Genomic DNA, 27,845 nt, shown 5'->3' with positions numbered 1-27,845 from the left:
GTGTTTTCTTACATATTATTTTTATTTTTCAGATTGAGCTTCATGTGTCACATTAATATATGATATAAACTTCAATTTTCTAATAATATTTCATTATTTTATTAGTAAATAACATGAATAACATTTTAAATAACAACAATAACATTTAAATAGAGTAATGAATAACTATTTAACATTTTAAATAGTTAGGTTGGAAATTATTTCTAACACTTATGTATTTTTCAGATCTAAAGGGAAAAAAAAAAAGGGAAGTTCGTATAAGGGATATATAATGATTTATTTGTCTGAGAGTGTGTTTTTTTTTTTTTTATTATTATGAGCATCTTCATTATTTTATTTTACTATTGTCAAAATTATTGTGTATTTTGTATTAAGGTGTTTTTTTGGGATTGGGCTGTGTGTGTCTCAATAATATATATTAGATAAACTTCGATTTCGAATAATATTTTATACTATTATTGTCTCTTTAATTTCAATTTATTATTATTATTATGATTGTATTCATTATTTTATTTTACTATTGCAAAAATTATTGTGTATTTTGTATTAATGTGTTTTCTTATATATTATTTTTGTATTAATGTGTTTTCATATATATTATTTTTGTTCTTCAGATTGAGCTTCCTGTGTCACAATAATATATGATATAAACTTCAATTTTCTAATTATATTTCATTATTTTATTTTACTATTGTAAAATAATAAAATAATATGAATAACATTTTAAATAACAACAATAACATTTAAATACAGTAATGAATAACTATTTAACATTTTATAGTTAGGTTGGAAATTTTTTCTAACACTTATGTATTTTTCAGATATAAAGAAAAAAAAAAAAAAGGAAGTCCGTATAAGGGATATATAATGATTTATTTGTTTGAGAGTGCGTTTTTTTTTATTATTATTATGAGCATCTTCATTATTTTATTTTACTATTATCAAAATTATTGTGTATTTTGTATTAAGGTGTTTTTTTGGAATTGGGCTGTGTGTGTCTCAATAATATATATTAGATAAACTTCAGTTTCTAATAATATTTTATACTATTATTGTCTCTTTAATTTCAATTTATTATTATTATTATGATTGTATTCATTATTTTATTTTACTATTGCAAAAATTATTGTGTATTTTGTATTAATGTATTTTCGTATATATTATTTTTGTTCTTCAGATTGAGCTTCCTGTGTCACAATAATATATGATATAAACTTCAATTTTCTAATAATATTTCATTATTTTATTTTACTATTGTAAAATAGTAAAATAATATGAATAACATTTTAAATAACAACAATAACATTTAAATACAGTAATGAAAAACTATTTAACATTTTATAGTTAAGCTGTAAATTTTTTCTAACACTTATGTATTTTTCAGATCTAAAAGAAAAAAAAAAAAAAAGAAAAAGGAAGCCCATATAAGTGATTTATTTGTTTGAGAGTGGGCTTTTTATAGTTATTTATTTTAGTTAGATTTTGTGGGTGACTTCGGGCCCAGCCCGTATAAGAGAAAAGGGAAGTAACCCAGCCCTTCGGACGGCGCCGTTTTGGCACATCTGAAATGAAACCCTAAGGGTTTCATAATTTCCTCACCCTCATATCGCGCCGCACGAAGCCATCCCTTCTCCCATTTCTTCTTCTTCTCTTCTTCTTCTTCTTCTTCTTCTTCTTGCTCAAACCCTAACTTTTTTTTTCTTCCGCTTTCCTCACCCTCATATCGCGCCGCACGAAGCCATCCCCTTCTCCCATTTCTTCTTCTTCTCTTCTTCTTCCTCTTCTTCTTCTTCTTGCTCAAACCCTAACTTTTTTTTTCTTCCGCTCTCTGATGTGCCGCACGAACCCTCCCTCCTTCTCCCATCTCTTCTTCTTCTTCTTTCTTCTTTCTTCTTCTTCTTTCTTCTTCTTCTTCTTCTTCTTCTTGCTGAACCATGCGCCGCCATACCCATCTCGCCGAACTCATCCACCCTTGTTTCCGAGTCTCTCTGTTTCTCCCACCACCACGTCCTCTCTCTGCTTTCCACTCTCCGTCTCACACAACCTAGCCGCAGCCTACCAGTGATACCACTCACGGACCGTCGGCCTCACCTCACTCTCTGTCTTCGATTCCCATTGTAAGTTTTTTTGTCTTTTTAAAATTACTTTGAAATCTCAAATCTGCTTCATGATATTATGTAATTGTTTAATTAGGGTTTTTGAATCCGAAAGTTAGGATTTTTGTGGTTCTGTTTGTGTTATTAGGTTTTGTGTTTAGACTTGTGTTGTTAAAATTACTTTCAAATTTCAAATCTGAAATATGTGGAGATTTACAAACGAGAAAAAAACCACTTGATTTTGGGAAATTAACATTCATCTGTAATATATTTCTGCTGGTTGTTGGGTGAATATTGTGTGTATTGCACTGGTTGCTTTGATCCGATTTCATGTAGAGTAATTTTATACTACTAAAATTTACTTTTAATGGAATGAAACAATTTTATTGATTGTTTGAGAATGAGTTGTAAAAATTTTATGCTCTGGAAATTTTTTCTAACACTTATGTATCACTATTTAACATGATTTTCATTATCTTATTTAGTTGGATTGGTAAAATTAGGAAATAAATGATATCTTATATTATATTTGTTATTGTGCATGTAATAATAATACAATAATTATAAACTTTTTAGTCCGAAAGTAACAGGTTTAAACCAACCTGTTAGAGTCCAAAATACTACTTGTGCTGCTGCAATTTAAACCCATCTCAATGATGTTTGCTACTTGTGCTGCAGCAATTTTTCCTTCATTTTCAGCTTATATCTTCACTATGTAAGGCATGAACTTTGGCTTAAATTTCATTTGCTAGATGACTAAGTTAGTTTAAAACTTCATTTTTTCCCCTCTTATTTCACATTCAGCACCTAGAAAGATAGCAACAACACACTTCCAAAATCTGAAAACAAATCACTAAAAATAACTCACAGATAATATTAAGCAATCTGAAAACAAATCACTAAAAATAACTCACAGATAATATTAAGCAATAATCAATGAATAAAAAGGGGAAAAAAAAGTAAGTCATAAACCACTATACTAAACAACTATCAGAAAATATTACACTAAACAATCATGCACTCACAGTGATTAAACAACAGAAAGTTCCAGCTTTTTAAATCTCAGGCTGAGAACACTTTAGAAGAACCTGAAAACAAGCCAGAAAAGAAACAGTAAAAATCAGCAGATCTGAAAGTTATCAACTAACAAGTTCTGAAAACAAACCACTAAAAATAACTCAAAGGCAATACTAAGCAATAATCAATGAATAAAAAAAAAAAAAAGTTAGAAAGCACTATACTAAACAACCATAAGAAAATATTACACTGAATAATCATGCACTCACAGCAAGTTCAGTTGATCCACACCCAAGAACACCTCACAGAACTGGGAAATCAGCTGAAAACAAATCACCAGTAAAAACCATCAGTAAACATAAAAAAACCAGCAAAAATAAAAAATAGAAAGAAGAGGACTTTTGCTCAAGATCAACACCCAACCAGTAAAAGATGAACACTAAATTTGCTTATTCACCTATAACAATTTGTTTGATCCTTAGCAAAGACAAGAATTTGTTTACTTGGAAGTGAAGTTGCATGAGGAGCAAAGAGCAGAATTTGTTTAGTTGGAAGAAAGGCTGCATAGACGTGGATTGGTTTGGTTAGGTTTGGTCTCTCAAAACACATTATATTTATAAACTGCAGTGTCCCCTCTCCTCCCATGCATGTGTTTTTTTGTGTCTAGTGAGGGGTACGATTTTTTTTTTTGTACAGTTTTTTTATCCACTTAGATGTATTGTACTTAAAAATCTTCCTGACATGATTTTTATTTTTCTTTTATTTTCTGTTTTTTTTATTCCTTCTTTCTTATTCCTTCTTATTCCCTGTTCTTCAGTGAGGATGTAATTTTTTTTTTATCCGTGAGTTTTTGTTTTTAAACAGCACAATTGAAATGAATACCACATTGATTCAACCTGCAGAGCAGGACTGCTTCAACCTGCAGAGCATAAAAAGAAGAAAAAGTATACAACTAAAGAGGAACTGACATAACTGTCAAAACTTAAAAGTAGAAAAATAATAAACCCAAAATAATCTAATGAAACTGCAAAATTGACTAAACATGCACTGATATTCCTTTTTCATTGAGGACGATTTTATTTTTATCCGTGAGTTTTGCACTACTTCAACCAAATTGATGGATGTGATTTTGCTGTGATGACAGAGTCTGAGACCGTTTTATGACATAGATAGGCTTGCTGTTTCTGTTACTGATAACTGCAAAGCCAACAGGATAAGAAAAAGGTCACTTGCTGTAGTGTCTCAATCGTTTTCTTTTTCTGGTTTGGGACTGGAATTTGCAGGAAAAAAGGTGAAAATTAGTAAACTCAAAATAACTATTATCTGCGTTTTCTTTTTCTGGTTTGGGACTGGGATTTGCAGAAAAAAAAAAGGTGAAAATTAGTTAAGCTCAAAATAACTATTATCTGCCAAAACTGCAAAGCCAAAAGGATAAGGATAAGAAAAAGGTGACTTGCGTTTTCCTTTTTTGGTTTGGGACTGGGATCTGCAGACTTATCACGTGAGATTTGAGTCCACAGTTTTCCTTTTCTGCTTCAACCTGCAGAGGATAAAAAGAAGAAAAATTATAAACCCAAAAAGGTGACTTTAACAGAGAACTAACAGAAAACAAGATTTTCCGTTAGGTGGCGTTAAATAGCCACTTATATAATAGAAGAGATATATATATATATATGTTGAACAAGAATATACCAAATGCCTTGGGGCATATGGTACGTAGTTGCTAGTTCTGGGAAATCATTTAATTCAAACTACCATGTAAAATTATTCTGTACAGATGTGTGAAGCAAAGTTAATACATCTACATTTTCAAGTACATTAGATTTTCCTAGAATGCTCAAAATCATCATCGAATTTCATGCCCAAGAAAAAGACACGGTCAACTTACACGGTCAAATTTTCGTGTTTATTTCGGAATGGGCCAAATCAACAAATATTAAATCAAATGAACCATTTCATTTATTTGATTTGGTCGATTTGGTTGCGTTTTCAATATCTGACAACATTAGTTAATGTTAATTAAATTTATAAATAGATAATTAATTACCATATAAAGAAGACTTACCAACTCTCGTTGATCTTTTCTGTGCTTAGAAGAAAACGTGCATAGACCCGTTCGGTACTGCAGACTTCCCCTCGATCTATAAATAGACATGTTTCCATGCAACATATCTCATCCCTCACCCAAGCAAGAGTACATACTACACACAACGCTAAAAGCAAGTGCTAGAGACATCCTCAAACATGCAGATCATGAAAGCTAAGTACCTTGTAACAGCTGTGGCCCTTTTGGCCTTGGCTTGCTCCCTCGCCTCTGCCTATGACCCTAGTCCTCTGCAGGACTTTTGTGTTGCAGTCAAGGATCCCGCTTCTGCTTGTACGTAAACATTATCATTACTATTATTATCATTAGGTTCTGCACTAGAAATCATTTCAAGCATCTGCAAGCATGGATTGTTTATCTCATGTTATGAATCCATAGATTAATGTAACTATACTTTTAGTTTCTGCATCATATGTACGTTTATGTTATTTCCCATTGTTTTTTTTTTTTTTTTTTTGAATCAGTTATTTCCCATTATTACCTGAAGTGTCTGTACGTCCCATTTGTGATGATGACACCGTACTTGTCTTTTTCTGCAGTATTTGTGAATGGAAAGTTCTGCATGGATCCAAAGCTTGCCTCAGCCAAGGACTTCTTCTTCTCGGGACTAAATGTTCCTAGAGACACTTCAAATCCTCTCGGATCGAACGTCACTGCTGTGAATGTGGATAATCTAGCAGGACTCAACACTCTAGGCATATCCTTGGCTCGCGTTGACTTTGGTCCATTTGGTCTGAATCCTCCCCATACACACCCACGTGCCACTGAATTTCTCATTGTCTTAGAGGGTACTCTGTACGTTGGATTTGTCACCTCCAACGGAGATGGTAACCGCCTCTTCACCAAAATCCTTTACCCAGGAGATGTCTTTGTATTCCCAATTGGTCTCATTCACTTCCAGTTGAATGTGGGAAAGACCAAAGCAGTTGCTTTTGCTGGTTTGAGCAGCCAGAATCCAGGAGTCATCACCATTGCAAAAGCTGTCTTTGGATCTGACCCAAAAATCAATCCTGATGTTCTCACCAAGGCCTTCCAGGTGGACAAGAATTTGGTCGAGTACCTTCAAAAACAGTTTTGGTCGGACAACAATTAGATACCTATTTGAAATAGCCATAACGATCCATTGCATGCATGGTTCGAAGAAATCACGATTTACTATGTTTCGATTGTTGTAACGTACTTCATATAATTAAAATTATAATGAATAAGATGGTATTTAATTTATGCACTATCATCTCTCTCTTTCTCTCTCTATTTTTTTGTTCTTTTTTGTTCCATATGCTTACTTCTTATATAGCGATATTCTTCTCAAGGAATTACCTAGAAAAAATATATTCGAATAGAATAATTATTGTAAGCTCGAAGACTAGCTAAAGAATGGGTTGAATAGTTACACGCCCATGGTCCTAGAGACCACATGTCCCTATATATGTGCACAAAAATTAACATTGTCATCACCCTCTCTGCTAAACTACTTGGGCGTACGTGTTTCCAGAGACCAGAGTAGTCGGACCAGGAGTAGTACTCCACGAGAAACCCGGCCACATGCATTCTGGGTTGTTTTACTTGAGATTTTTTTTTTTTTAGCCATCACTTCTTCAACTTTGCTTGCAGTCTTTCTGAGTGATTTTCTGGCACTATCAAAACGTTTAAATCAGAGTTTGAAAATGTGGATTAGTCGAAGGCCTCCAAGATCTAGCCTTAGCTCTAAAGGGTTACTTTGGCTTAATCGACACATAATGCTACTGTTTTAATTCATTTAAGTAAAATAAGATTAATTCAGTGCATTGAACATCTTTTCAGTCTTTTTCAACCAATTTACAGAATATCACAATCACTATTCCTTTAAATTCAGCATATAATTTTCATGATTTTTTTAGGTACAGTATTGACCAAAACTTTGAGCAACTGCTGAAACGATACAACATTCCTGTCAAAAGGGAATGCAGAAGCTACTGTTGTATCAAAACCACTCAAAATACACCCAAACACAAGATAGAGACAATATGTAAGTGGTTCGGCAATTTGCCTACGTCCACTATAGCGGAAACAGTAGATTTCAAAGTGTTTGTACAAAATATACAAACTCCAACAAGATTATCTCTATCCAACAAGATTATCTCTATCTCTACAAATGGCCATCTTCTATGTATTTTCCACAGACACTGTTTCGTTTACAAGATGATCTCCTTTTATAAGAGAAGCTTCAGGAGACAAACAGATAATTAAAGGGGCTGTAAGAGACAAGCTTGATATTTTGGAGACAAACTTGATATTTGGAGCAGCTATCTAAGACTATTGAGGAGCTACTATTCACACTTGGGTTGATATTTAACAATCACCCCTCTACCCATGTGTGCCATATTAAGCTGCTGCAAACTGTTGCTTCCTCCAAATGATTTCACCCCCTTATTTGAAATACTCGTTATATCTGCCATGAGAGATTTTCGCTATCAAATGTGCCCTAAGGCACCAATGCACTCTAAGGTGGTCAGCAGTGTGAGATATTGATCAATTCCAAACAGTGTTGGAATTTGATCCCTGTGACGACTTTCGTCAACATATCTGCTAGATTGTCTTTAGTGCCAATCTTCTTAAGTAGAATGTCCCCTTAATCTAATATCTCACGTATGAAGTGAAAGCGGACATTTATAAGCTTTGTTCGAGAATGATACACTTGATTCTTGGCCAGATGAATTGCACTCTGACTGTCACAGTAAACGATAACCTCTTACTGTTTAAAGTCCAAATATGTTACCAATCCCTGTAACCAAATGGCTTCTTTCACGGCTTCTGTCATAGCAATGTATTCAGCCTCTATTGAGGATAGTGCAATTGTAGACTGCAAAATAGATCGCCAACTAACTAGTCCTCCAACCATAGTGAATGCATATCCCGTTATTGATCGTCTTTTGTCAAGATCACCAGCATAGTCTGAGTCAACATATCCAGTTACTAGACTATCTTCACTCTTCTCGAACTTCAAACCAAGATCTATGGTCCATAGAATGTACCGTAGAATCCATTTAGCCGCATACCAATGTGTCTTTCCAGAATTATGCATATAACTACTGACTAAGCTGACGGCTTGGGAGATATCAGGTCATATACACACTATGGCATACATTAAGCTTCCTACAACACTTGCATACGGGACATTTTTCATATAGTCCCGATCTTCATCACTTTTAAGAGACTGCAATGCACTGAGTTTCAAATATAGGGCCATTGGAGTACATAGCGGTTTCGTCTTCGAGTTCATGTTGAAATTTTGTAGTACTCTCTCCAGATACTGCTTTTGAGTAAGGTGAACTGTGCTTTTCACCCTATCTCTGTTAATCTCCATCCTCAATATTCTTCGTGCTTCTCCTAGATCTTTCATTTCAAACTCTTGACTCAATTGAGCTTCCAATCGATCTATCTCCACCTTGCTTTTACATGCAATCAACATGTCATCTATATATAAAAACAAATATATGAAAGATCCATTTGCAAGTTGTTCGAAATACACACAGTGATCGTATTGGCAACAAGTGTATTTCAAATCAAACATGAAGCGGTCGACACGTTTGTACCACTGCTGAGGTGACTGCTTCAAATCATAGAGAGATTTCTTCAAATTGCAAACTAATTTTTCTTTACCAGCTTCTTTAAAACCTTTCGGTTGAGACATATAAATCTCCTCCTCCAGATCACCATGTAAGAAAGCATATTCACATCAAGCTGGGCTAACTCAAGATCATATTGTGCAACCAAAGCTAGCAATATCCGAATGGATGAATGTTTAACAACATGAGAGAATACCTCACTATAGTCAATTCCCTTTGTCTGAGTGTAACCCTTGGCTACCAATCTAGCTTTGAATCGCACCCCACCTTTAGTAGCTTAATCATCTTTCTAATTGAAAACCCACTTACAACCAATTGACTTCTTTCCATTTGGAAGCGGCACAAGCTACCATGTCTGGTTCTTATGAAGAGACTGCATCTCCTCGCTCATTGCACTTTTCTATTCAGTCTGTTCACTAGACTGTATGGCTTCTTTGTAAGTGGTTGGGATCTGATCTCCTTTAGCTGGAAGTGCATACGTCACAAAGTCTGCATAATGTGCCGGTAAACGTGTCTCTCTTCTCGGCCTGTTTGTTGCAATTGATTCTGGTTGGCTTGAAGATATCATGACTAGACTATCAACCTCAAGTTGTCCATGCTCTCCATTAGCGACTCCTAATTCTTTTGGTGTAATAAACTTCACCTTATGTGACTCACAAGGTGCTTTGCTATCATGGCTGCCTTTATGGGAGTCTTTATGCTCATGTGACTTGAGCATCTCAGACTCGTTGAATGTAACATCTCTACTGACTATTACCTTCTTTAACTCTATGCACCAGAGTCTATACCCTTTTACACCAGTACTAAAGTCTAAGAATTTTGCTTTCTTAGCTCTAGGATCAAGCTTACTTTCTTTAGCCTGATAGTAAGCTGGACATCCAAAAATGTGTAAAGAGTCATAATCAGTAGCATGTGTACCTTTCCATATTTCAATGGGTGTCTTCCCGTCATTGGCATATGCGGGTAATCGGTTGATGAGGTGGTAGGCATACATATTGAATTGTTTATGTATGCGGGTCATTCAGCCTAAAATTGTTTATTGAATTAGCATCCAGTAACATATACCGTACTTTCTCTAGCAAAGTATGATTCATCCGTTCTGCCACACCGTTTTGTTCTAGTGTTCCTCGTACAGTGAAGTGTCTAACAATTCTCTCTTTCCAGCATACTTCTATGAAGGGGTCTAGAGTGTACTGACCTCCATTATCTTATCTGAGCCGCTTGATCTTCCTGTCGGTTTGAGTCTCGATCATCTTCTTCCAATCAAGAAAGATATTCAACACTTCATCTTTATGCTTCATCATGTACACCCATACACGACAACAATAATCATCAACAAATGTTACAAATCAATATTTACCTCCTAAAGATGAATTCTTGGTAGGTCCCCAAACATCAGAGTGTACATAGTCAAGTATTCCCTGTGTACTATGGACTGTGGTTCCGAACTTCATCTGCATCTGCTTCCTTAATACACAGTTTTCACAGAAAGACAATTTATTAGTTTTGGCACCTTTGAGTAAGCCTTGCTTTACAAGTGTTTGCAAAGCTTTTTCTCCGGCGTGCCCCATACGTATGTGCCAAAGCCTGGTGGTGTCAGCATCAATCTCATCTAGCTTCTCACAGGCTGTGGAAGCTCTTTCACTAACAGTACTTCCTTGCAAGAAGTACATATTTCCTTGTCTTAAGCCCTTCATAGTCACCTGAATTCCCATTACCACCTTGAGAATTCTATCTTCTATGGTGATTCTGAATTACTTTGAATCCAAAGTCCCAAGTGAGATAAGATTCTTCTGCAAGTCTGGAACGTATCGAACTTTTGTCAATGTCTTGACAGTTTCATCATGCAGCTTCAGCCGAATGCTACCTATTCCTTGAGTCTTACAGACATTATTGTTGCCCATAAGTACTGCTCCATCAATCTTTGTGAAGTCAATAAACCAGTCTCGATTAGGACACATGTGATAGGTACACCCGGAATCCATTATCCATTCATCAGAATGACAAATAAATGATAAACCTGTTAAGGTAATATCTGCATCTTCATCTCTGTTGGCGACATTGGCTGTGGAGGGTTGATTCTTCTGTTGCCCCTTCAGCTTGGAACAATCCTTTTTTCCAATACCCTTTGTTGTGACAAAAAGCATATTCATCTTTGGCAAGTCTTCTGCTGACTGGTGAATCACGTGATGTGGCCCATGTTCTCGATTGAGAATCCTTCTTCTTTCCTGGATACCTTGACTTCGGTCTCCCTCTTGCTGTAAAGGATTCATTTGATGTATTTAGCTGTACCTCCTTATCTTTTTAGCGGTACTCATTATTTATCAAAACACTATATACATCGTTAAAACTAATCTTTTCATTCCCATACGAAAGTGTGGTAATCAAATGCTCATATGTATCAGGCAAAGGATTTAATAAAAGTAAAGCATTATCTTCATCTTGGATTTCTACATCCAAGTTTTGCAAATCAGCAAGTCTCTGATTGAAACTATTGAAATGTTCAGACATAGACATACCTTCTCGAAATTGGAATATGAAAAGCTTCTTCTTCAAGTATAAGCGACTCTCAATACTTTTTGTCAAGTATTTTTCTTCCAATTTCCGTCAAAGTTCACTTGCTTTTGTCTCTTTCATGACAAAATACTTCTGATCTTTGGCAAGGCACAAACGAATTGTACCACAAGCTTGTCGGTTAAGCTTGTCCCAATCCCTCTCTGTCATGTCCTCCGATTTCTCTTCCAGTGTAATTTCTAACTCTTGTTGGATCAAAACGTCCATGACTTCACATTGCCACATACCAAAGTTATTAGTTCCATCGAACTTCTTAACTTCAAATTTGGCATTTGACACCATGGATCTACGCTCAAAGCTACTAGCATTTCCAGAGCTCTTATCACCTACAATTTTTCCTTCTGATTCCATCTAAAAAATTACTGACCTCTGGAAAATGAATTTCAAAATTTCAACTATACGGATGAGTCCGGAATGATCCAAATAGTTGGAAAGCACTATTGGATAGTTGAAATCGAACTCTTAATGGCTTAGATCAAGCCCAAAATAGATTTGAAATTTCGAACGGTCTAGATCGAACAGGAATAGCAGCGGAGCACGTGGCAAGAGTGGGGGAGCGTGTATCTCAAGTGTCGTCTTCCTCTAGAGGGCGTGGGGGTGCGTGAGCGAGTGTATCTCACGCGTCTTCAACCTCTTGTGCGAGTGGGGGTGCGTATTCTGCACTCGTCTTCAAGCTCTAGACGACCGTTGGCATGGGAATCACACCTTCCGACCTTCTAGGAGTGTGTGTGAGCTCCTCCGACGTCCATTTTCGATGCTATTTGAGGCAACGTGTTCCCCTTGTCAAGACGAACCTCCTAGTGTGGACAAAAGCTGATTTGGATCAACTTGAATTTTCTGGGTAGCGTAAAACCAAAGCTCTGATACCAATTGTTGTATCAAAATTACCCAAAATCACACCCAAACACAAGATAGAGACAATATGTATGTGGTTTGGTAATTTGCCTACGTCTACTGTAGCGGAAACAATAGATTTCAAAGTGTTTATACAAAATATATAAACTCCAACAAGATTATCTCTATCTCTATAAATGGCTCTCTTCTATGTATTTCCCACAGACACTATTTCGTTTACAAGATGATCTCCTTTTATGGGAGAAGTTTCAGGAGACAAACAGACAATTAAAGGGGCTGTAAGAGACAAGCTTGTTATTTGGAGCAGCTATCTAAGACTGTTGAGGAGCTACTGTTCACACTTGAGTTGATATTTAACAGCTACAATATAATGCGTGGTTACTTCACACATTGCCAAGAAGAACAAATGAATTAATAATGCTAGATAGATGCATGAATTATGTAAGCGCCGCATTTTTTTTTTAAAAGAGTAGGATTTACTATTAAAAAATTATTTTTTTCATATGGATCTGATATTTATTCACTTTTTTCAATAGGAGTGCGCGGCGCTTGAATACTCTATGATTGCAAATATCATTTCTCTTCAACTTTATGGTAAGAAATAAGAAGTTCAAAACAACGATTTTTTTTTTTTTTATATATAAAAAGAAACCAACATCGAGAAGGAATAAGAGGCTCAATTAATTGACTTAATATGAGGAATATTGATACAATCATAAAGTATGTAAGTGCCACGCACTCATTGTAAAAAAATAGTGGAGCAAACCATTAAAGAAATAAATTTTTATGTGAATTCCACATTTATCAACTTTTTTTCAAGTGGAGTGCACGCATGTGACACTTGGAAAGTACTGATCTATGACTATATCTAATATTTTTCAAATAATATATGTACCTCGCACAACGCCTGTAGTAGTACTGCTTTTGCCATTAATCAAGCTTAGGCAGTTTGAGCCATGAGTAATGCTACTCATCATCCCAACTTCTATCATCCTCTCATCATTTTATGATATGTCATTAGATGATTAGAGATTATTTATTATATTTCACTTATAAACCTATCATCTAATGCCATATCATGAGATGATGGGAGGATGATGGAAGTTAGGATGATAAATAAATTTTTTCTTGAGCCATTACTAATGCTGGACTTTTGCAACTTTGATGCAGATGATAGGCCGTAAGGGAAGAAATAAAATATAGATTATGATCATTACTGATGCTGGACTTTTGCAACTAGGGTATGCCATTTTAAACCCACCGTGCCGTTGTTCAAATTAATTATATATGAACATATACTTGTTAATTATTTAATAATTGGTAATATATTCATGATTTTTCTGGAAGAGAGCAACTGAGGGCAGGTATAAAAAAAAGTTAGAATAAGTCATATATATATATATATGTGTGTGTGTGTGTGTACGTGTGTGTTGAACAAGAATATACCAAATGCCTTGTGGCATATGGTACGTAGTTGCTAGTTCTGGGAAATCATTTAATTCAAATACCATGTAAAAATATTCTGTACAGATGAACAAACACTTGATCAGCTAGCACGATAAAATAAAAAATAAAAAAATTAGCTAGCTCTAAGAGATAACAACAAATAATTGGATTTGGAGGCCAGATATGTGTGAGGCAAAGTTAATACATCTAGATTTTGAAGTAATGCATTAGATTTTCCTAGAATTAATGCTCAAAATCATCATCGAATTTCATGCCCGAGAAAAAGACACGGTCAACTTACATGGTCAAATTTTCGTGTTTATTTCGGATTGGGCCAAATCAACAAATATTAAATCAAATGAACCATTTCATTAATTTGATTTGGTCGATTTGGTTGCGTTTTCAATATCTGCCAACATAGAAGACTTACCAACTCTCGTTGATCTTTTCTGTGCTTAGAAGAAAACATGCATAGACCCGTTCGGTACTGCAGACTCCCCCTCGATCTATAAATAGACGCGTTTCCATGCAACATAACTCATCCCTCACCAAAGCAAGAGTTCACACAACGCTAAAAGAAGTGCTAGAGACATCCTCAAACATGCAGACCATGAAAGCTAAGTACCTCGTAACAGCTGTGGCCCTTTTGGCCTTGGCTTGCTCCCTCGCCTATGCCTATGACCCTAGTCCTCTGCAGGACTTTTGTGTTGCAGTCAAGGATCCCGCTTCTGCTTGTACGTAAACATTATCATTACTAATTATTATCATTAGGTTCTGCAGTAGAAATCATTTCAAGCATCTGCATGCATGGATTGTTTATCTCATGTTATGAATCCATAGATTAATGTAACTATACTCTCAGTTTCTGCATCATATAATGTACGTTTATGTTATTTCCCATTGTACTGTACGTCCCATTTGTGATGATGATATAGTACTGATCTTTTTCTGCAGTATTTGTGAATGGAAAGTTCTGCAAGGATCCAAAGCTTGCCTCAGCCAATGACTTCTTCTTCTCGGGACTAAATGTTCCCAGAGACACTTCAAATCCTCTTGGGTCGAACGTCACTGCCGTGAATGTGGACAATCTAGCAGGACTCAACACCCTAGGCATATCCTTGGCTCGCATTGACTTTGCTCCATATGGTCTTAATCCTCCCCATATCCACCCACGTGCCACTGAATTTCTCATTGTCTTAGAGGGTACTCTGTACGTTGGATTTGTCACCTCCAACGGAGATGGTAACCGCCTCTTTACCAAAATGCTATATCCAGGAGATGTCTTTGTATTCCCAATTGGTCTCATTCACTTCCAGTTAAATGTGGGAAAGACCAAAGCAGTTGCCTTTGCTGGTTTGAGCAGCCAGAATCCAGGGGTCATCACCATTGCAAATGCAGTCTTTGGATCTGACCCAAAAATCAATCCTGATGTTCTCACCAAGGCCTTCCAAGTGGACAAGAATTTGGTCGAGTACCTTCAAAAACAGTTTTGGTCGGACAACAATTAGAGAACTGTTTGTAATAGCCATAATGATCCATTGCATGCATGGTTCGAAGAAATCACGATTTACTATTTTTCGATTGTTGTAACGTACTCTTAAAATTAAAATTATAATGAAATAAGATGGTATTTTATTTATGCACTATCCTCTCTCTCTCTCTCTCTCTCTCTGTGTGTGGTTCTTTTTGGGCAACATCTGTGATGGAGGTAGATCTATGTCATATGGCTTGCAAAATGTTTGAAAGGAGTAATGATACACTTACAATGTTTTACAATTATGTACTTTACAACTCATTTTTGTAATTAACTAATGAAATCAAGCACTTGATTAAAAAGAAATTCTCAATTTTATAAAACTACAATTTTAGATAAAATAGTAAAATAGATGTAGAGAGTTGTAAGCTAATTTTCTGCTCGAAAAACCATCAAAGCGATTGAATTGAGTCGATATCCTAGTCAGAGTTCAGAAACACCTTGGGATTACAATATCGATAAAACAGTCCTAATCAAATAGCAAAAATGAACCTAGCCGCCTTTTAACACTTCATGGAAAACAACTTATTTTAGCTTACGTATAAAATTAAAAAAGGAACACTTCAAAAACAACTATGTAAGCATATATGAAAACCATAGAGTATTTTGCTTATAGTGTACAAAATGTTGTAAAGATCGTATCGCCTTTCAGACATGGATTCCATTTACTTATTTCTTAGTGATGTTCTTCTAAGGAATTACAAAGAAAAACATGTTCGTTTTTTGGGCTGTTTTGACTCTTGGTACAACCCGACCCACCGACTAGGGTTTACAAATCCATACCAACTAGCTAATCAGGGTTTACTCTGTATTGTATTAAACTATTATAGTGCCGCACTATATCTTTGATTTTCTTATGAATAAAATTCTCTGCAAGTCTATGGACGTAGGCACACATTGTCGAATCACGTAAATCTTGTGTTGTGTGTAATTGATTCTATTTTTTCTTTACTTTTTCTCTTATCGTTCCTCGCTATACATGGTCCTAGAGACCACATGTTCCTGTATGTGTTTACAAAAATTAACATTGTCATAACCGTGTCAGCTAGACTACTTGGACTTATTTTCGAAGTAGTCGAACAACCGGGAATTTAGGGATAAAATCTAAATTTCATTCTAAAAATAGCCTGATTTTTAAATACCATTTGAACAACAATTTATCTTTTGAATGATACTATATAGAGACGAAATCAGTTGTCCCTAAAAATGATTGCCCATTGAGACGGTTTACTATATCCATTTGAGTGGTGTCAATTCTGTTTGAATAATACCAAACCAGTTCGAATGAAAATAAAAATGTTCAAAAATGTTCAAACATTGACAAATGTGTTCGAAAATTACAACTACATTTGAACTATCTTAAATTCATTCAAGTTGTATAATACTTTCAAATGGATTATATCTCGTTCCAAAGTAAATTTCAACCAAATATTGCCTAGAAAGTAGAACACGTCATTTTTTTTTTTCAATTCACAAACTTTCTTCGAACGAGAATATTTTCCGTTCAAACAGAGTTTGGTTATGTTCGAATGCATTTACAATCCGTTCAAACATTAAAATTTCAATGAAATTTGACCGGAATTCGGAACACTCTAATTTTTGAGATTTTACTGTTCGGAAATTTTTAAATTTGTTCGGACAATCTACAATGTCCTACAAATTATAAAGCGCCACAGACTTTAAGAAGTTTGGAAATTTTACAGCTAAGAGAGAGAGAGAGAGAGAGAGAGAGAGAGAGAGAGAGGTGGGTTGTGTACTCGTGAAGTAGGGAATGAGAGGAATCATTATTACCCACTGATATTTTTCTTAGGTATATTCTTCATCCCCTACAAACTCTCTCTCTCTCTCTCTCCCCCCCCCTCTCGTGTGTTTTTATTGCTATTGCTTCATCTCTACACATCTCCTAGGTTTAGAGCTCGATAAACTTAATTTCCTAGTTTTCTTTAAAAGAAATTCCTCTTGTTTGCATAGACTTGTGTTGTGTATTCATGCTCTATTTATTTTTTTGTGTGGCAGATTTGTTATTTCGGGAGTAGGTGTTCTTCGTATCAACAACGTATTCAAGTAAGAGGTTTGGTTTGCAAACTTAGAGGGGTTGGATACATGGTAATTCTTTTTTGTTTGAACTTTGAACATGCTCAGCTATTCATGTGTTGCTCCGCTCTATCTTTGTTTTAGTTTCCTTTGTTTTCTCTTTGTTTCTTTCTCTTATTTTTACTTTATCGTGTCTTTGAGGGTTGGTGTTTTTTGATTTATTGAGTTTTTGCCTACTTTATTCCATCTATGACGATTGATTTATAATTTGATTGCTTTGTTTTGTGATGGCAGTGAAATTTGAATGTCAATAGAGGAAAAACATTTTGTTCGATTCTGGTCTATGTTAGTACTTTTTCTCTATATAAGCCGTTGATAGGTGATCAAATGCATTGAGAGCAATTTTCAAGATTTGTAGGTCCCTTTAGGCAATTTCTTACGGGATGGCAAGTGATATGATCTAGCTATAGTTTGGCTACAAGTTATTCTTCCTAACATTAGACATCCTTTAAATCATAGTATACAGTACAAAATTATTTTTTGTTAGAAGGTTAGCAACTTGTGATGTCATAGTTTGGATTTAAACCTTTGTATTTGTCCAAAATTGAAGATTATTCACATTAGGTTTATGACAACTTATTTTTTATTAGTGATTTTATGTTTTTATGTACTGACTAGTAGTGTTTTAATTTTGTCCAATTATGACTATTTTTCTTCCTTACCCAGTTATGTTTTAATTTTTTTGCTGGCAACAAAGACATGGAAAGAATCAATTCCAAGCAAGATTGTGCAATTAGAAACACAATTGAAGAAATCAAAACTTCAAATATGACAGGATGAATTTGGTGAGCATTACAACAAGATGGTTGCAGTGTTATCAATTGTTGTGGCATTGGGTCATGTTATCCATGGCCATTCGTTAGCAAACCATGTCATTGTTTGTTCAAAAGTGTCTTTTTAATTTATCAAAGTTGTCTTTTTATTTCCCAATAATGTGTCCTTTTATTTTTTTCAAGAGTAACTTAATGGTCATCAAGTACGATGAGTCTTATGTGTCTATATAAAGGCTGATGCATTGTAATCTATTTTTTAACGAGAGTAAAAAAAGTTTAGATAAATTTCTCCATTCAAATTGGCATCAGAGCACCAAGTCACGATAGATTCAAATTTCTCTGGAAATGGCCTCCAACTTTGTCCAACAACAATTCCTTTTATGGGATGTGGTTATCCAAATGAGAGCCCTGTTTGGGTCTCAAGATTTGTAGGAGATTGTTACCGATGGATTTACAGAGCCCACGGAGGCACAAGAAACCGCATACACTGTAAATGAGAAGTAGGCACGTAAAGAGCAAAGAATGAAGGATAAAAGGGCATTATTCATACTCTATCAAGGGTTGGATGATGCTACATTCGAAAAATTTGCAGAAGCAACAACAAGTAAACAAGCATGGGAGATTCTTGCATCCATTTTTAAAGGAGATGAACAGGTGAGACGAATTCGCCTGCAAACATTATGAGGCAAGTTTGAGGCACTTCAAGGAAGGAGAAATGGTGTCCAATTATTTCTCACAATTGTTGGTGATCGTGAATAGTTCTAAAAGAAATAATGAGAAGATTGATGACATTCAAGTCATCGAAAAGGTCCTTCGATCCCTCTCTCCTAAATTTGAACATGTAGTTGTAGCTGTTGAAGAGTCTAAGGATTTAAAGAAGCTTACAATTAAGGAGTTGATGGGTTCTCTCCAAGTACATGAGCAAAAGATGCAAAAGAATGTTAATTCTACCGTGCTAGAACAAGCACTTGAGTAAAAAATGACTCCAAATGGTTGAGAAAAATCTAGACCTAACCGAGGATGTGGCAGCGGGAGGGAGCATGGAAGTCACCAACGACCTGACCAAAGTCAGCAGGAAAGCAGAAATTCAAGAGGTCAAGGACAAGGAGGCAATCGAGGAAGAGGAATATCCACACATGGATGTGGAAGAGGAAGATCCACACAATTGCAACAAGTTTGGACACTAGGCCTCAGATTATTGGCACAAAGACAGTGAACAGGCCAATGGTTCAAAAACAACAAATGATGTTGGTAGTGACGCCACCCTACTTCTCGCTCATGATGATTCAAGTTCATAATGCGAAGCTTGGTACCTTGATTCCGGTGCAAGCGATCATATGTGTGGAAAGAAGGATCTATTTGAAGAACTCACTAAAGAAGTTCGTGGAAATGTGAACCTAGGAGACTCATCCAAACTCCCAGTTGAAGGCAAAAGAAAGATAAAAATTTATCAAAAGAATGGTAAGAGATAATAGATATCCGATGTTTATTATGTGCCAAATATGAAAAGTAATATTCTTAGCCTTGGACAATTGCTCGAGAAGAGATACATCAAACATATGGAGGAAAATTCTCTCACTCTGAGAGATGGACGTGGAAGAAATGTAGCTCATGTTCCGATGACTAGAAATCGCATGTTCCAGTTGCATCTTACAACAAAGTTCGAGAATTGCTTTTATGGAATCAAAGAAAGTGAGTCATGGAAGTGGCATCTTCTATTTGGTCATCTATATTTCAACGGCCTTAAGCTACTATCTTCATCAGGCATGGTGCATGGATTACTAATGATAGAGGTACTTAGCAACATTTGTGAAGGGTGCATACTTGGCAAGCAATCATGACAACCTTTTCCAAGTGAAAAGTCTTGGAGAGCGACACAACCATTGTAACTAGTTCACACCGACATATGTGGATCAATAGAACCCATGTCTTTTGGAGGTAATAAATATTTTATTACTTTCATTGATAATTTCAGCAAAGAAATATGGGTTTATTTTCTTAAAGAAAAGTCCATTGTATTTACTATATTTAAGAATTTAAGGCTCTTGTTGAGATCACAAGCTTGTAACTCTTCGCTCTAACCAAGGTGGTGAGTACACCTCAAAAGAATTTGATGAGTATTGCGGGGAAAATGGCATAAAGCATCAGAGCCTCTCACCTTCTAAGAGGCTGTAGAAGAAGATTGTTGGCAATTAGTGATGGCAGAAGAGATCTATGCCATCCAAAAGAATGAGATATGGGAGTTGAGAACACTCCCACCAAACCAAAAAGGCTATTGGTGTCAAGTGGGTGTCCAAAATCAAACATACTATAGAAGGTGAAGTTGAACGGTATAATGCGAGAATGGTAGCTAAAGGCTACAAACAGAAGTATGGCATTGACTATGATGAAGTTTTTACGCTAGTTGCAAGACTTGATACGGTGAGATTGTTGATCTCACTTGCTGCTCATCGTAGATGGAGGATATACGAACTTGATGTCAAATTTGTCTTCCCCAATGGCTTCATCGAAGAAGAAGTGTATGTACAACAACCAGAAGGCTTCATAAAGAAAAGAGAAGAAAACAAAGTGTGTCGCCTAAAGAAATCATTGTATGGCTTAAAACAAGCACCAAAGGCCTGGAATGTGCATATTGATAGTTACCTTCATCAGACTGGCTTTACCAAATGTCCATATAAGCATGCAATCTATATGGAGAAAAATTATTGTTGTGAATTTCTAATCATTTGCCTTTATGTTGAGATCTTTTACACACAAGAAATAGTGAGAAAATGATTGAGGAATTCAAGAAATCAATGTTTAAGGAGTTCGAGATGACTGACAATGGGTTGATTTCCAACTTTCTTGGTATTGAAGTGAAGCAACAACATGATGGAATTTTTATATGCCAAAAGAAGTACACAGATGAGCTTTTAGAAAAATTCAAAATGGATGGTTGTAACTCTACAAATACTCCAGTTGCAACAGGTACAAAATTGTCAAAAGAAGGTGATGGGCGAGTCATTGAAATGACTCTTTATAGAACTTTGGTTGGAAGCTTGAGATACTTGACTATCACAAGGCCTGATATTGTCTATGGAGTTGGACTAGTGAGTCGATATATGGAGAAGCCAATGCATCCTCATTGGTTAGCTATAGAAAGAATAATGAGATACATAAAAGGTACCCGGGATTTTTGGTTTATTTTATGCTTATGGTGAAGAATAAAATTAGTTGGGTATTCATATAGTGATTGGGAAGTGATCAAGATGAGAGAAAAAGTACTACTGGCTATGTGTTCTATCTCAATTCAACAACATTTTCTTGGACATCCAAGAAACAAGGAAGTGTAGCTTTGTCTACCTGTGAAGCAAAATATGTGGCAGGAAGAACCAATAATAATTTATGTCTATAACAAATAAGCTATAAAGTTAGCAAAAAACCCAGTGTAACATGGGAGAAGCAAACACATTAATACGAGGTTTCATTTTCTTATAGACCATGTGAAGCAAAAGACAATAGAGCTCCAATATTGTCACACCACTGAGGAAGTAGATGATCTTTTTACCAAGTCATTATCTAGTAAAACTTTCATGAGGCTAAGATACGTGCTCGGTATAATGACGTTTTGATTTGAGGGGGCGTGTTGGAAGTTTAAACAAATCCAATGTATGAATTAGACTTTTGTGCATTTTACAAAGAAGACTTTTCAGCTTTTCAAGAGTGTCTTTTAATTTATCAAAGTTGTATTTTTATTTCCAGAAAATGTGTCCTTTTATTTTTTTCAAGAGTAACTTAATGGTCATCAAGCACGTTGAGTCTTAATTATGTGTCGATATGACTGATGCATTGTAATCTATTTTTTAAAAAGAGTAAGAAAAGTATAGATAAGTTTCTCCCTTCAAGTTGAAACCATATACAAAATCCCTGTCAAAAGGAAATGGCTCGAGTTAGTAGAAGCAATAATCTAAATATGCAAGGGTTACTTCCCACATTCCCAGGAAGAACAAATGAATACTATACACAGCCATGCCATCGGGATTATGCACATGACTGAGATACTCTCAAACTTAAAGTTTTGGAAAATGTATCGATCCTATTTTCCATTAATCAAGCTAAGGCAATTTGACCCTAACAACTTATTTTTAATCTTTGATGTTGTAGATAGGCCGTAAATTAGGGAAGAATGGATCAACATGAGACTAGATCTGTGATACCCCGTATTTACGTGTAATTTAAGTAAGTAAATTATTTAATTAATTAAGATTATGAGCTTTCTTGTTTTAAATTTTAGATGATTTACATGGTATTATTTTGAGATTTTTAACTGTTAATTTAATGTGTTTTCTTGTTATTAATTATTGTTCATTATTTAAATTTCTCCTTATTTTAAATTAGTTTATTGTTAGATTTAATTATTTTATTTTTATTTAGTCACTGTGTTTAAATTAGTTTATTAAATTATTGTTTTGAAATCGTTTTCGATGGATCAGTTTTGAGACCCCGAGTTGAAAGACTGGATCTTATTTCTTTCCCTTCATTTTTCTTTTTCCTATTTTCTTTTTCTCTTTTCTTCTTTCTTTTTCTTCATTTCCCTCCCCTGCCTCCCAGCCCATGCGACCCCCCTCCCTCTATTTTCTCTCCGTGCGTCTCTCCCCCCAGCCCACCACCGTTTGTCGCCATCTGGCATCACTGCTCAGCCCACCAGGTCCACCACCCTTCAGCGACCTCCCCCACCCCAGTTTCCCTTCCCCACACGCACACACACACACACACTCTCTCTCTCTCTACTGGCCGTGTAGAACCCATTTGGGTTGTGCATTTTTTTGTGTCGTCGTCGCGCCGCCATTGGCCACCACCTTTTCACCATAGCACCGGCAGCCTCCTAGATACCTAACCCACCCATCCTTAGCCTAATTTGCCACCGGTGAAGCCCATCCATCTCTATTTCCTAGTTGAACTTTTTGAACTTCAACTACCGCCTACGACACCACCCACGGCCAACCACTACCACCATAGCTTCACCAACATTCCTAAGTCCTTCCCTAATAATCTCAAGTCTTCGTTTGTCTCCGTTCAAAATCTAACATTTTGAGACCCACGACCTTGTGCATTTTTCCACTGTTACATTATTGTGTCGTCACTTCTAGCACCTCTGTGATCCTTCAAAAATTATATTATAGCACTATAAGTATTTTTCCAAAGAACTTTTGAGATTTAAATGTATTTTTGCACTAACTCATATTTACTGTGAATTAGTTGGTTGTGCTGAACTGAGTCCGAGGAGTAAGGGGGTCGGTTGGATTGGAGGATGGAGTTGTTTGTATGAGTGGTTTATGCTGAGATTTGTTGGCTGTTTCGGGTTTAAATATTAATGTTTTGGGTTTGACGTTACTTATGGTGGATGTTTAAGTTTCTATTGGAATTGATAAATGGTCATTTGGGTGGATAAATAGGATTATTTAGACTATACGATGTGGCGATTTTGTAATTGTTAGGTGTTACAATTTGAGTTAATGTTGGTTGTTGGGCTTGTGTTATGGAGGGTCATGTTGGGTTGTAACGATTGTGGGCCGTCATTGTCGTAACAAGTTATGAAAGTGAGCTGATTGGTTAGACATGACGTGTTAGGTTTAGGTTTTGGAGGTTGTGTGGGTATGCTTATACCATGTATTGAAACTGAAGCAAAACGATGTCATGTGTGGGCTGAATAAAATCACAAAATTTAGTTAGTTTTATAGAATTTGCATTTATATGGAGTATTAACAGGTTAGCAAATAATTTTCTGTTTAGGTCGTGACATTGATAGAGGTCAAATTCAAGGCTCTAGTAACTTGCAGGTAAGCGGGGTTCATATGCTTGATTTGCATAAAAAAAATGAATTGATGTTGATTTGTAAAAATGTGCATGTTATTTTTTTTTTTTTTTAAAAAAGAAAGGTGAAAATAACCTCAGTATATATTTTGTATTCACTCATGAGATTTGTATGAAAGAGAAAATAAATGTTTTTGACATGAATAGTGTAGATATAAGCAATATTTGACATGTTTCTGGAATATGCAAAAGGGCGAATACGATATCATTGAGATTTTTATATATGTGATATGAAATGATTTGGTTCTTTTTATCAAATGGAAATTATATGGATATGTTTAGCACGTGTTTTGATATGATATGGATATGAAAAACCTTTGGCATACTTATCTATTTTCATTATGATTCTGAGTATGGTTCTGATATGATGATACTGGTTCTCGTGATATGGTTGGTACCAATATAATATGATATGATATGAGTGCACCCACTTTGGAAACAAAGTGGTCTTTTATGCGTTCTTTCCTGTGTGCACAATATGATACTGTCTGGTTTGGCCACCGAGGATATCACAACCCTATCACGGAGGTTAAACATGGTATATGATATGATACGAAATTATAAGATAAGATGAAGATGTTCAGTTATGTTATGCCAAAGCATTTTTTAATATGAAAATGATCTTTGAATATGAAAAATGTCTTTATATATGAATAGTTGATTTTTTGAGAATGGAAAGATTGAAAAGTCGCTCAGATTTTCTAAAAACACATTTCTTAGATCTGCATATGAAAATGAAATGTTTTGTTTCTGCATACTGAACTTTCTGAAAAGGCTCATGTTTGCATGCTAGTATATGTTCTCTGCTTATTTAGTTGTTAATAACTCACCCCTTATCTCCACAATATTTTTCAGATAATTTTAGATATTTCACCTAGGGATCACGATTTTAGAGCTTTGGGTGAGATGATTTAAAAGTAGTGGATGAAGTATAGAAAGTTCTCGATGAGTATTTGAGATTTTTATTAAGAAATTTTATTGTGCTATGATGACTTGGCATTTTAGAAAATTGGTTACATTGAGAAAATTAACTTGAATTGAAATTTCTTTATAATATTGGGAATTTGTAATCTATAATTATATTGTTGAAATGTGAGTGTTAATGATAGGAAGTAACTCTCTAACCCGTACGGGACCGAGACGTTACAAGATCATTGCCAGTACGTACTTCAGGAAAGAAAATATAGATCATTATGTTTAATTAATGCTGATGCTGGACTTTTGCAACTAGCATACGACGTCATTTTAGATCCACCATGCCAATTAATGCCTAATTGGCATATATGGTACGTACGTAGTTGCTAGATATATAGTTCTGAGAAATCATTAATTTTTAATTCAAACTACCACGGAAAAATATTAATTTTGTACAGATCAACAAACACTTCAGCTAGCATAAGACAAAAAATATAATTAACTCTATATATGCATGATGTGATATTGAAGTACATTAGGTTAATATTTCTAGATTTTGAATACATAAATTAGATTTTCATGCCCGAGAAAAAGACACGGTCAACTTACACGGTCATATTTTCGTGTTTATTTGGGCCAAATCGATCAACAAATACTAAATCAAATCATGAACCATTCCATTAATTTGATTTGGTCGATTTGGTTGCGTTTTCAATATCTGCCAACATTAGTTAATGTTAATTAAATTTATAAATAGATTAATTAGTACCATATATAGAAGACTTACCAACTCTCGTTGATCTTATCCGTGCTTAGAAGAAAACAGGCATAGACCCGTTCGGTACTGCAGACTCCCCCTCGATCTATAAATAGACATGTTTCCATGAAACACATCTCATCTCTCACCCAAGCAAGAGTTCACACAACGCTAAAAGCAAGTGCTAGAGACATCCTCAAACATGCAGATCATGAAAGCTAAGTACCTCGTAACAACTGTGGCCCTTTTGGCCTTCGCTTGCTCCCTCGCCTCTGCCTATGACCCTAGTCCTCTGCAGGACTTTTGTGTTGCAGTCAAGGATCCCGCTTCTGCTTGTACGTAAACATTATCATTACTAATTATTATCATTAGGTTCTGCAGTAGAAATCATTTCAAGCATCTGCATGCATGGATTGTTTTATCTCATGTTATGAATCCATAGATTAATGTAACTATACTGTCAGTTTCTGCATCATATAATGTACGTTTATGTTATTTCCCATTGTTATGGGAAGTGTCTGTACATCCCATTTGTGATGATGACACAGTACTTGTCTTTTTCTGCAGTATTTGTGAATGGAAAGTTCTGCAAGGACCCAAAGTTTGCCTCAGCCAATGACTTCTACTTCTCGGGACTAAACGTTCCCAGAGACACTTCAAATCCTCTCGGGTCAAACGTCACTGCCGTGAATGTAGACAATCTAGCAGGACTCAACACCCTAGGCATATCCTTGGCTCGTGTTGACTTTGCTCCATATGGTCTAAATCCTCCCCATACCCACCCACGTGCCACTGAATTTCTCATTGTCTTAGAGGGTACTCTGTACGTTGGATTTGTCACGTCCAACGGAGATGGTAACCGCCTCTTCACCAAAATGCTATACCCAGGAGATGTCTTTGTATTCCCAATTAGTCTCATTCACTTCCAGTTGAATGTGGGAAAGACCAACGCAGTTGCCTTTGCTGGTTTGAGCAGCCAGAATCCAGGAGTCATCACCATTGCAAATGCAATCTTCGGATCTGACCCAAAAATCAATCCTGATGTTCTCACCAAGGCCTTCCAGGTGGACAAGAATTTGGTCAAGTACCTTCAAAAACAATTCTGGTCAGACAACAATTAGAGAAATGTTTGTAACAACGATAACGATTCATTGCATGCATGGCTCGAAGAAATTAAGACTTACTATTTTTCAATTGTTGCAACGTACTCATAAAATTAAAATTATAATGAAATAAGATGGTATTTTATTTATGCACTATCCTCTCTCTCTCTCTCTCGTTCTTTTTGGGTAACCGCAGCGAAGGTGGTAGATCTATGTCATAGAGTCCACAAAATGTTCAAAAATATTAAAATAGTAAAATAGATGTAAGATAGTTGTAAGGGAAATATTTTCCTCCGAAAGAATCATCCAAGCAATTGAGTTGAGCCGATATCCTAGCTGGAGTTCAGAAACACCTTGGGATTACAATATCGATAAAACATTTCTAACCAAATTGCAAAGACCAACCTAACCGCTTTTTAAGATGATTTAAGCTTTAAATTACAAGCTTTAAATTCAGGTGCTTTTCCTTCAACTCTTAACCATACATATATTACTCTTAATATCCTGTTGTTGTTGCTGATTATAGACTCGTTAGTTTGTGTAATGTAGCCTATAAATTGATTTCAGAAGTTATTTCCAATCGGTTGAAAGCTGTATTACCCTGCATTATCGGTGAGATTCATAGTGCTTTTGTCCCTGCTCGTCTGATTACAAACAATTTCCTAATTGCTTTTAAAGCATAAGAAGAAAGGAAAACAAGGGTATATGTCCTTGAAATTGGACATGAGTAAGGCTTACGATAGGGTTGAGTGGTGCTTTCTAAAGAAGGTGATGGAGGTGATGGGATTTGCAGTTAGTTTATTTCTTTGGTGATGTTTTGTGTCCAGTCTGTGTCTTTTTCTATGTTAGTTAATGGAAAACCGAAGGGGCCTATTCATCCAAGTAGGGGATTGAGACAAGGGGATCTTTTGTCCCCTTATCTTTTTCTCCTTTGCACTGAAGGTCTCATTTCTTTGTTGAATGCAGCAGTAATAAGGAAGGAAATTTCTGGTATTAAGATTTGTAGAAGGGCTCCCAACATCAATCATCTGCTTTTTGTGGATCCGATAGTGTTATGTTTTGCAAGGTTGGCGTGGAGGATAATAGAAGGGTTCAAGCTTTGTTAGATCTGTATGA

General features: G+C 35.7%; 3 protein-coding genes across 4 annotated transcripts; all 3 read left to right on the top strand.

Annotated features, from left to right (window-relative positions):
- Positions 1 to 5,288: 5,288 nt before the first annotated feature.
- On the top strand, positions 5,289 to 26,878 carry LOC121258384 (germin-like protein subfamily 1 member 13). Of its 2 annotated transcripts, XM_041159893.1 has the most exons (4): positions 5,318 to 5,490; positions 5,757 to 6,294; positions 20,419 to 20,423; positions 26,737 to 26,878. In XM_041159893.1, the coding sequence occupies exons 1-3, from the start codon at positions 5,358 to 5,360 to the stop codon at positions 20,420 to 20,422; spliced, it is 675 nt and encodes a 224-aa protein (XP_041015827.1). In that variant the 5' UTR covers positions 5,318 to 5,357; the 3' UTR covers position 20,423; positions 26,737 to 26,878. The 2 variants fall into 2 exon arrangements, with proteins under 2 accessions (XP_041015826.1, XP_041015827.1); XM_041159892.1 differs by lacking the exons at positions 20,419 to 20,423; positions 26,737 to 26,878 and having other exon boundaries at positions 5,289 to 5,490; positions 5,757 to 6,441.
- On the top strand, positions 14,301 to 15,335 carry LOC121258383 (germin-like protein subfamily 1 member 13). The gene is made up of 2 exons (XM_041159891.1): positions 14,301 to 14,434; positions 14,655 to 15,335. The coding sequence occupies exons 1-2, from the start codon at positions 14,302 to 14,304 to the stop codon at positions 15,206 to 15,208; spliced, it is 687 nt and encodes a 228-aa protein (XP_041015825.1). The 5' UTR covers position 14,301; the 3' UTR covers positions 15,209 to 15,335.
- On the top strand, positions 25,767 to 26,878 carry LOC121258386 (germin-like protein subfamily 1 member 13). The gene is made up of 2 exons (XM_041159896.1): positions 25,767 to 25,961; positions 26,194 to 26,878. Exons 1-2 carry the CDS (start codon positions 25,829 to 25,831, stop codon positions 26,745 to 26,747), a joined length of 687 nt encoding a protein of 228 aa, XP_041015830.1. The 5' UTR covers positions 25,767 to 25,828; the 3' UTR covers positions 26,748 to 26,878.
- Positions 26,879 to 27,845: the final 967 nt, after the last annotated feature.

The sequence above is a fragment of the Juglans microcarpa x Juglans regia genome, chromosome 3S, assembly GCF_004785595.1.
Source record: "Juglans microcarpa x Juglans regia isolate MS1-56 chromosome 3S, Jm3101_v1.0, whole genome shotgun sequence".
In the NCBI taxonomy this organism is placed as follows: Eukaryota; Viridiplantae; Streptophyta; class Magnoliopsida; order Fagales; family Juglandaceae; genus Juglans; species Juglans microcarpa x Juglans regia.
The sequence above is the reverse complement of the archived record's forward strand: the minus strand, read 5'-3'. Positions and strand labels throughout refer to the sequence as shown.